This window comes from Urtica dioica, chromosome 1 (assembly GCF_054948205.1).
Source record: "Urtica dioica subsp. dioica isolate 48M chromosome 1, U.dioica_male_clone48M_v1_H2, whole genome shotgun sequence".
Lineage (NCBI taxonomy): Eukaryota > Viridiplantae > Streptophyta > Magnoliopsida > Rosales > Urticaceae > Urtica > Urtica dioica.
Genome location: NC_142756.1, coordinates 16826741 through 16837647, shown reverse-complemented (window position 1 = coordinate 16837647; position 10907 = coordinate 16826741). Strand labels below are relative to the sequence as shown.

General features: G+C 38.7%; 1 protein-coding gene across 1 annotated transcript; it reads right to left on the bottom strand.

Annotated features, from left to right (window-relative positions):
* On the bottom strand, nucleotides 1–5573 carry CERK1 (chitin elicitor receptor kinase 1). Its single transcript, XM_089614416.1, has 12 exons — nucleotides 4674–5573; nucleotides 3836–3869; nucleotides 3719–3726; nucleotides 3449–3607; nucleotides 2892–3085; nucleotides 2041–2130; nucleotides 1816–1909; nucleotides 1577–1728; nucleotides 1401–1492; nucleotides 693–831; nucleotides 504–602; nucleotides 1–394 (listed from the first exon to the last, which is right to left on the bottom strand). Exons 1-12 carry the CDS (start codon nucleotides 5305–5307, stop codon nucleotides 230–232), a joined length of 1860 nt encoding a protein of 619 aa, XP_089470542.1. The 5' UTR covers nucleotides 5308–5573; the 3' UTR covers nucleotides 1–229.
* Between the last annotated feature and the right edge of the window lie 5334 nt (nucleotides 5574–10907).

Genomic DNA, 10907 nt, shown 5'->3' with positions numbered 1-10907 from the left:
TTTTGAGATAAAAATAATCAAAATAAACACAAGTGCTTTTCGAAAGGGAACTGCTCAAAAGTACTATGCAGCGTCGTTTATGAAGCATTTATACAATAATCAAATGAAATAAATTAAAAAATCTATAGCCAGACCTGTGATCTATAACTAAACACATCTAGAAATAGATTAATCATAATGTACAACAACAGCATGAAGCAACATTGCACTGCGACAGTTATTAACTTCTCTACCGTCCTGACATTAGGTTGACGAGACCGTGATTTTCATAGAAAGACGCGACATCCCAGTCTTCAGTGGTCGAAGAAAGTGTCATCAAAGCAACCACGATCGATCTCATACTCGGACGATTTTGTGGGTTCTCATGTGTGCATGCTTTAGCAAGTTGTGCCATCTGCAACGAGGTTCGAACACACAATATACACAATTCAACCCTCTAAAGAACAAGTCACAAACACGTTTACTGAGTTTGTTTTTTGTTCTCCCCGTTTCTATATATGTACCTTTTGAACAGAGTCGAGTGGGTAGTTTTCTCCGAGCCTAGGGTCAACTAACGTGCAGAGATCTTCCAGATGAGAGGGCCTATTGAGAACATCTTCAAACTGTTGGAACGTGAAAAAAAAAAATGATATCAGCACATTGTCGCAGCTTCGGGGCAGACAAAAAGATTAAAACTTTTTGGGAAGATTTACCATTCCGACGAGACCCTTTGATTCGGTGCTAGAACCGTCCGTCCTTACGATTGCTTCCTTGGCGGAGATGAGTTCGTAAAGAACAACCCCAAATGCGTATACATCTATCTTGGGAGACACGTCGCCATACTGGGCGTACCTGCGACCATAAGTTGTTTTATTAATTAAATTAATCATCGTTAGAAGAAACAAAATGGCAACAGAAAAAAAAAAAAAAAAAAATTCCCACGGGGAAGAGGATGACAAACACGAAAAAAAAATGAGCGAAAATAGAATATTAAAAAGGCTCGCAAGAACCAATGGCTAAGCCTCCTTTGAAAAAATAAAAATAAAATAAAAAATGGTTAAGCCTATTCCTCGGTGTATGAGTGAGATACGAACTGGAATATTTTTTATTAAAAAAATTTAAAATCAAGGTTATAAAGATGAATATCGGACATCTGAGTGGTCCGCGATCTCCCACTGAGAATTTCGTCCTCACGATAGTCTCATACAATTTTCTGCCACCTTCTATGCTAATTCCTCGTTTATTTTTTTATAAGAAACTGAAATATATATTAAAAAAAAAAAGGTGGAAAACTAGTTTGAAGCAAAATAAGCTAACTAACTTCCAAGTATCCTATACTTGACCCCCCTAATTATCTGTTACTATTATACCCTAATATCTAGTTCCTAACAAAGTGAATATGAATGTTTTTAATGGCTTACTCCGGTGGCATATATCCGAAAGTTCCCACAAGACGTGTGGGAATTGATGAACCACCAACTTCAGTCAGCTTAGTAAGTCCAAAATCTGCAACCTGCAATTCAATTATTTTTAGCTTTGCCGATGAGAAACAGGTTTTGAAAACAGATATCGACAATAGAAGAAGACCAAGACACACCTTTCCGTGGTAGTTCTTGTCTATCAGAATATTGGCTGATTTTATATCACGATGGATATAAACGGGAACGGTATGTTCATGAATGTATTCGAGACCTCTTGCTGAGTCCAACGCTATCTGTACCCTCGTGTGCCAAGGCAAAGGCTCCCTCTCTATACACGTAGATACAAAAAATATTGCTTATGATTTCTACGAGTATGGTAATATTTAGATCTTCATCCCAGAAAAATTCATCTCACCAGACCCGCGCAAGTGTTGGCTTAAGTTTCCATTCTCGATGAACTCGTAGACTACAAAAAGCGAGCCCTCAACACAATATCCGATCAAGCGAACCTGCAATGGTTTTCGGTATTAATGGTCTGCTTTCACGAATGTATAGTCGATTGAAGTGGTTTAATTTACAATTAGAGATTAACTGAAAAGGGAAAATACTGTTCCAGATTTGTTACAGAAAGTATAATTACCAGGTTTAAGTGATGGACTCGTGTTAGAACTGCTAATTCAGCAGAAAATTCTTTCGATGCTTGCATATCCATCTTCTTTATTGCAGCTTTCTGAACAGAAGGAGGTACATATAAAGCATGTCAAAGATACGAAAATAAAAGGTTCGGGGTAGTTTTTCCATTTACAAAACTGGTTATTTACATGTACACATACAGAAATAAAGCAGGCCAGGTGTATCTTTATGAGCCTAGGAAAACTTAAGCGAGTAACCAAAGCGTTAATTTTTATATTTTCCAAACGATATGTCATCAGATCGGGTGCATCAAATTTAATTTCCAACAGAGCTTGATAAACCAACTTAAAGAACCTTTCAACAGCTTCTCCCCATTAGTGACAAGGTTATCGTAATGCATACTCATAGCATGAAATATTTACTGAGATAATTCTTCTGCCGAATCTAGAAAATTGGAATAACTATCACGTCTAAATGCATATTGTTAGCAATAATAGATAGAAATTATTGTTTATTATTCTGATTCTGATTCTGTACGTGTGAGTATAGATAGTCAGTAATTAGATATTCTGACTCTTGTAAATCAATTCAATTCATTACCTATCAATAAAATCGCAGTACTGTTTCAACCCACACATATCATCCTTGTTAGCCGCATCATTAGAAATTTCAACTCGGGCAGTTTATATGTTCTTATTTTTCTGAGTAATGGAGTATTCAGGGTAATATCATAATCTTAGTGAGATTTTTTTTGTTTTTATATTTTACTGTAACCGCAGAAACTTTTGTCCTGTTATAGAGTAATCTTAGTGAAAAATTGAATAAAATCCATGCTAAAAGGAATGAAACGGAACCAACCTCGCCTCTCAACTCTGCATAATAAACAGCCCCAAAACCACCTTGACCAATCTTATTAGCGATACTGAAGTCATCGGTGGCTTTAGCGAGTTCATCGTAAGTGAAAACTACAGACTTGTCAATACTTATGCCTGCAAGCCCCGCACCAGCACGCTCTCCAACGCTTTCAAATCTGTCTGACCTGCCTCCAGCAACTGAAATCAACACGAGATATCACTTCAAGAACTAGAAGATAATCCATTTTCTCATGCTTCGGACGGAAAGAAATCTATTTTATTAAGATGTGAAAAGCTAAGAAAAAGTTGCATATTTGTAGATAATTGATTACCTGCAATTAACAGACATGATAATGAGTGATTCGGAGAGGAAAATCAAGATATTGAATGCTTTTAAGAATATGTATATCAACATCTCTATATTTAGGAAGTTAAGACTGCTAGACCAATATATTGGTGTTTATCCATAGCGCTAAACTGGCAGACTCTTATATACTCATCCCTATTCCCATACAAGTCTCGAAATGGAAACCAAAGTAAGAAATAGATTATTGATCCCACCACGCATAATATGAGAAGATTGGTCTTCAGATCCTTCTGGAAGAAGTTCTCCTTCCACTTTCTTCTTTCGGAAAAATTTGATGTACACAAGGGCTGCCAAACATAGGACAAGAGCAATGACTGCAACAACTATGACAGCAATAATTCCACCAGACAAACCTGCTTAAAACAAGACAAGCAATAAGCTCAAAAAATGCATAAATGTGCCGGCTTCTTCTCCACTTATTCCTGGAAGCTGGCTTCTTGATTAACCTCGGATAAAGGCCATACCTGCTGAGCTACAAAAGGGAATTGTAGAAAGTAGTAAAAGTCAATACAGTCCAGCAAAAAAAAAAAAGGGTTTTTTAACAAGGTAGGATAAGTATGGAGGTTCATAGAGATACATACCTAGTAACCAATGGTCGATAGCTACCATTTAAATCTGCAAATTACAAAGTTACAAGAAGTCAATGAGGCAATACAGAAAATACCAAACTGCTAAAAAAATTGAGTAAAACCAACAAAACAACTTTAATTTTTTATTTAACAAAATTGCAACTTTTCTAGCTTTTTTTCCGTGGCTAGAGGCTAATGAATTTATATAACCATTTGCCTCACCTGTAATCATATGCATGAAATCTATATCTAATGGTGAAGTTGAACTGTTCTCTGTCTTTTTTTTCTGGGTTTACATGTACAAGAATATGATCTCGATGTGTACTGAATCAATACTTCCCAATCAAATATCTTGTGAAGAAAGGGACCGAGTAATTTGGTTTAAAACAACTGTAAAACTGATACGAGTCAAGCAGAGTTTCTCAAAATTGAAAACCATATCGGAAGTTTTTTTCTCTCCATAAGTTTTTTAATCTAGCTCTCTGAACTCAGACACCAAGAATTCCATCACACGGAATTGAGGGGAAAAAAAGAAAAAGAAAAGGAAATTTCCTTTCAGTTCCAATAATCTGCATGATCAACGAAAGGAATTCCAATTGTATCAGCAGCGAGTTTAGTTCCCTCTTTCTAACTACCAAATTAGCAAGATATTCCTAAAAAACTATCTTAATGTGGTCAATTGAACTTATCACCTCTTTTACATGTTGACGAAATTTCTTTTCAATAGATACACTCGAACCAAGTTCTGCACTCGCACACTTGTTCCTAGCAAACCCGTTATTCAAATTCCAACCATATATAGTGCAAATTCATTCACCACAAAGCAAAAACAAAGAGCTCAAATTCATACCTCGGTGAGGGATAAATACGAATCCACTACCGCTGCCGAAATTCGCGCTCGGATTATACTTCTGAAGCAAATCAGCGGTCACGTTATGCTGCGATACAATCGATTGCAAGCTATCGTTAGACTTGAGAGGGTAAGTGATGAACAGTCCGTACTCATCCGACACCGCTCTGTCACCGCACGAGCAATTCACCGGAACGCTAATCCTCCCAGCGTTAGGGATTCTGTTCGGATCGTAGGGGTTGGACCTCGTCAGCGCCGCCACCGTCGTAAGCCTGGAATAGTTCGAGACGACTCGCTCGTAGGTATCGCCGGAGGCAATGTCGTAATCAAAGGCGTGGCCGAGAAACTCGTCGGAGCCGAATCTTAGGCAGCCGCAGGAGAACGGAATGTTGATCGTGATTCCCGATTGAACGCTGTCCTTGTTCGGGATCTGATCGGTGTTGTAACTCACGATAGTATCCGCCGTGGTGTTGAAATGATTGGCCACAAGGTTGAGCTGAGCTCCGGGCCAGACGACGAAGGATGCTAGGGCAAGGTCGCAGGGTTTACCGCACTTTGGCGTGGCTTCTCCGGCGAAGAAAACGGCGGCGATTATCACCGGCAGCCATATCCGCCAAAGAGCTCGAAATCTCATGGAAAGCGAAAGCGAAAGCGAAAACCTAAAGATCGTCAAATTTGACCGTTGACTTACTGATGAGAAAATAAGTTGATTTATCTTTCTGATTAAAAGTGATCTAATAAACTCAGACTCGGAGATAAGGAAAAAAACTTCCCGCGAAATTTAGCTAGTTCTTGCAGTCAACGGCGGCTTTGACCAAAGCAAAGCTTGTTTGACGACGCAACACCGCCAAATTTATCTTGTTGATGTCACTTGTCAAAAAATGAAGAATCAATATTCAAAGAACACCTATATTATATTTAATTAAACAAAACATTTTTTTTTCTTGATAAAATAAAACAAAACATATTTGTGTCTTTTGCATTTGATCTCTTCCATAATATACATTATTGCCTTACCAAGGAAACATTCGTCCCGCCATCTCGCCAACTCTTGACTTGCCATACGCTATCTCACCGTGCCATCTCGCCGATCTGCCACTCGTAACGTATCCAGGGCCGGTCCAACGTATACGGAAGCCTTAAGAGAAAAAAAATAATCAGACCTTAAAAAAAATACATATTATAAAGCTATGCCATATTAAATAATTAGGTCTTAAGTTTGAAATAAACGTGCTTAAAATTTGGTAGAGACATTTTTATCTGAGAAAAAAAGAATCGGTATAATAATATAATATATATATATATATATATATATATGCGTGTGTGTAGTAGTAGAGGAAGAAGAATAAAGAGATAGAATATTATAAAAATAAAGAGAAAAACATGAAGGAGATAGAGAGATAGAATATTATAAAACGTAAAACATGGGAGGAAAAAAAAAGCAGTAAGTTCCACAATTGTCTATCATTGCAATTTTTTTATCAGACCCATTGTCAATATAGATACGAAGATAGAATCGTGTGAGGAAACATCAGCTACAAATAAAGTGGGTTTATATTTACTAAAAAATGGGGCCTATTTTTTACTGGAAATTTTGGAGGCCTTAGGCAATGACCTAACCTGCCTAAAGGGTGGGCCGGCCCTGAACGTATTATATGCTTTCTTAGCATGAATTGCCACATGAAGACTCGCAAACTTACATTTCGATGCATCTCGTCACTCTGTCAAAATACATGGCTCGCTCGCCGCCTCACTGAAGGTCACCACATCCGAAATTCCAAGAAAGGCATCATAATCCCATGGCACCGCAATGCCCTCATAAGCATTAACTCGCACTATTTATTCATTGACACAAAACCTAATCTTTCTACAAATAGTCCGTTGGAGCAAGAGGAAGGGTAGCGTAAAAAATCTAACGCAAAACTATGTCAAAATACTCTCTCTAAATCTAAAGAAAAAAAAGACCTTCACCTCACATTTTCACTTAGACTAATATTGAGCGATAGATAGTGCGTTAGGAAATTTAACATCACGCCAATAACTATATTCTACTTATTTTTTTTAGGAAAAAAATAATCGAAAGGCCATATTTCGACGATGAGGAAAACGGATTGAAGATTGACTTGATGTTCTCAGTGCGATATTGAGGACTCCTCCGAGACTAAACGTGGCTTACCGGGAGTTACCGCGCCTCCCGTCCCGCCCCCGCCCGGACTCCCGTTAATTCGCCGAACGGGAGTCCCGTCCCGTTATATAACGGGACGGAGGCGGTTAATGTCTAACGGGATCCGCGGATCCCGTTAGGCATTAAAAAAAAAATTGAAAAAAAGAATTTAAGAAATAAAATGAAAGGATTAAAGTGAAAAGATTTTGAATAAGTGGGTAGAAATGAAAAATATGAATGTTGTTAAATAATTAAAAATGGGTAGAAAAAAACAATAAAGAAGAATGTGAAATTAAAAATGGGCCTCCTAAAAAACCTCACCGACCCCTAAAAAGGTGCGACGGCGAGGAAAAAGAGCACCCCTTTCCTCGTTAAATGTTTGAAAATGTATCCCGGACAAGGGCCGGGATATCCCTTTGTTATACACGATACTTTAACCATTTATGTTTACGTTTGCAAAATCAACTTCAAAATCGTATAGAATATCGAAGCACATGAATGTTTCTTGTGCTCGATTTCGATGTTGAATCCAATCTTTTCCGCACGTCAATGCTTCGACCATCTCCGGTTTCAGGCTGCATCTTCTATCGTCGATGATCCGGCCCGCGCTGCTAAAAGCCGCCTCAGAGGACACAATTGAAACTGGGATGGTGAGGATGTCTTGTGCCATAGATGACAAGATCGGAAACCTCCTCGCATTCTGCCTCCACCAAACCAAGAGGTCGATGGCTTCGTCGTCCGACCTGACCCAATCGTTCCTATCGTACTCTTGGATCTCCGGATGGGACCGTGCGTCGGTTGCGCTTGACCTCGTCTGACTTGTCCCAGCTTCTTGTTGTTGAGGAGACGGGCTGTACGCGGGTGCGTTGACGAAGACATTCGTGTATTTGTGTCTTCTCGGATATTGCGTCTGTGATTGAGAAGGTTGCGCTCGGTATTGCGGTAGAAGTTTCGCCTCGTAAACCTTGAAAAGATCAAAAAAAGCTTGCACGATCCTCGGAAGATCAAGTGCAACGTAATCTTGGTCCACAAAATGGTTTCTTATGTATTTCAAAAAAAAATTTAAACCTCCAATTTTACATCGGACGTCTAGAATGGCTCCAAAACCGTATAGTAATGGAACCTTTCCAGCCCCCCTATATTTTAAAAACTTTGCTGTCATTGCTTGAATAGAATCTTGAAAAATAGTTTCGTTTTTATTTTTATCAAGATGCACAGCTATTGCGGTCATAGTATGAAGACCGAGAAAAGAAGTGGGAGTGTAAACAGCAGAAAGATAACAAGTTTCTTTATAAAAAATGTCGAGAAAAGAAACAAATGATTCAGCCATCCTAATATCCAAATCAGATATAGCGTTTTCGCCATGTACACTGTTAATGTAAGAAACAATAACATCGACGTAACGCTCGGATAAGAAGTTGGTCAGCATAAGAAAGGTTGAATTCCACCTAATTTTGTTATCTAGGTGAAAGGTGCGTTCTTGAAGGCCGTTTAGTCTAAGCCGTCTCTTAAGCTCATCTACTCTAGAGGTTGAACTATTTATCCAACTTATGTAATTCCTAATCTTGTTTATCGAAGGGTCGTAACTAGCGGCTTCGGCTTGAACTATGAGGTTGATGATGTGGGTAGCACAACGTTGATGTATAAGGGTTTCGTCTGCGTTAAGTTTTTGGGTCAACTCCCTAATCATGGCGTTGTTGCTAGTGGCATTATCTAAGGTCACAGATATAACCCTATTGTTCAAACCCCACTCAGCTAAAACACTAACTATGATATCTAAGATGTTCTCACCAGTGTGAGAACCTTCTATCCTCCTAAACGCTATGATACGTTTGTTCAGGTTCCAATCGTCGTCTATGTTATGGACTACAACGCTCATAAAGTCCATCTTAGATTGACCGGTCCATATATCCGATGTTAAGGCTACGCTATATCTACCAGAGGATATTGAGTCTTTCATTTGTTCCTTTTCTCCTAAAAACCATTTTAGGATATCGGATCTCAAGGCTTTCCTAGACATTAGTTGTACGTTTGGAATAAAAGAACTAATGAATCTAACAAAGCCTTGAGATTCGATATGACTAAAAGATTGATCGATTGATACAAAATATTCAACTAAATCACGTCTAAATCTTAAAGGATCGATGTTACTTACTTGGGTTGTAGAGGCTCCAGATTGTGTCCCCCCCTGGCAGTGTCTGTGATGACTCCACAATAGCGACGTCCCAACTCTAGTGTTATGAGCGCTAAAGATTTTGCCACAAACGTGACATTTTTCGGCTTTTTCACCGTTGGCAATCACCTCTTCAAAGAACGTCCAGACAACAGACCTCGCTCGACGTCGTGGTGCTTGTGCTTGTTGAGGTTGTTGTTGTTGTTGCGGTGGTTGTTGTTGTTGTTGAGGTGGTTGTTGTTGTTGTTGTTCTTCTCGGGCACGTCGTTGTCGTCTTTGTCGGGTATCCTCTTGTTGCTCACGTTGTCGAGGTCGTGGAACTTGAGTTCGAGGCTGAGGTGGTGGTGGTGGGACGTCTTCTTCTTCATCTTCCTCCTCCTCGTCATCATGTTGTTCATTTGGATCTTGGGTTTCGTCGTCGTCTTCTTCTTCATTTGGATTTTGGGATTGACGATAATGTTGCTCGAACACTTGAAACTCTTGAAAAGCGACTTCGGATGGCGGTATTTGTGCTTGATATGCTTGCTCGGGATCCATTTGAGGATAATATGGCATTTGTGTGTTTGGAATTTCGGTGAATTCCGTATTGTGGAAAGTAGGAGCAACATAATTTGGATCGAAAGAGTATTCGGTGTTTGGGTCGGGGGTGTTTTGAGACAAATGCAACCAATTTTCTTCAAAACGGTGCATTCGTTCACCTCGGGAAGCTCTTCCCCTTCGACCTCCTCGGTTGTGGGATGATGATGCCATGAGAAAATGAAAGCTTTAGAGAGTAAAATTGAGAGAGTTTGAGAGAATTAGAGAGAGAGATTGAGAGAATTTGAGAGAGTTTGAGAGAGTTTGAGTGAAATGTGTGAAGAAAATGAATGAAATGGGGGGGTATTTATAGATTTTAGAAATAAGTGGGAAAAAAAAAAAAAACCTCATTTTCGCTCAAACGGCTATATTCAAACGGATATATTCAAACGGCTCTTTTTTTTCGGCCGTTGGATCTTTGATCCAACGGCCGAGATTAAAAAAAAAAAAAATATTCAACGGTCGCTAACGGGATCCGCGGATCCCGTTAGCTACAGTAACGGGACGGGACTCCCGTCCGTTAGGCTTAACGGGACCTCCCGTCCCGTTACCTATATTACCGGTAGCGGGGATTCCGTCCCGTCCCGCTACCGGTAAGCCACGTTTATCCGAGACTATGGCATCTCAAGTTTTATCCCCTTTAACCTCGATCTTGAGACCACCAAAAGAGTGACTTTGTTGTATTTTGAGGACTCTTATAGATTGAGAGATTTTGATTTTCATTCCTTATCGCCACAGTCCTCTTGAGACCGTAGGGAAAAAAAAATTCATGACTTCATAGTACACATGACATGTTGAGTCCGTTAATTGTATTCTCTTGCGTATATGCATACTCTAAATATTGATCCGAGACTTTCTTTAACATTCAATTTAACTATGAATAATTAACTAAGTCTGTAAATGTAAATTAATATAACAGATCTTAAACTAGTTTAGTGTATAATATATTGCGTTTAGAAAAATAGAAAAAAAAAATACAAGAATAGTCTTTTTAAAAATACTATTTTTTTCAAACCATAAATAAATATAAATTGTAAATAATAAATAAAGTTAAAAAAGCTCAAAACTGTAAATAAAATTTAACTTTACATAAAAAAATGACTGTTTATAACTGGAAAACATTATATTGGATAGACATGCTATTTTTCCTACAGAAAATACATTAAAAAAAAAAAATTTAAATCCCGAATAAAAATATATAATTTCTTGTATCCCTTTCAAATGAGGCCTTGCCCAGATACTTTTTTCTTCTTCTTAGAGATATGGGCCGAAGCCCAGATACCTGGGGCCGGGCAACCCAAAAAGAGCAGAGCTACACAAA

What these genes read in the sequence shown, in the direction of transcription:
- CERK1 (XM_089614416.1), bottom strand. Translation starts at nt 5,307, where the DNA reads ATGAGATTTCGAGCTCTTTGGCGGATATGGCTGCCGGTGATAATCGCC. An exon ending in CAAAGGGTCTCGTCGGAATG is followed by an intron (nt 603 to 692) that starts GTAAATCTTCCC and finishes ACGTTCCAACAG; the next exon opens with TTTGAAGATGTTCTCAATAG. An exon ending in CACTCGACTCTGTTCAAAAG is followed by an intron (nt 395 to 503) that starts GTACATATATAG and finishes ACCTCGTTGCAG; the next exon opens with ATGGCACAACTTGCTAAAGC.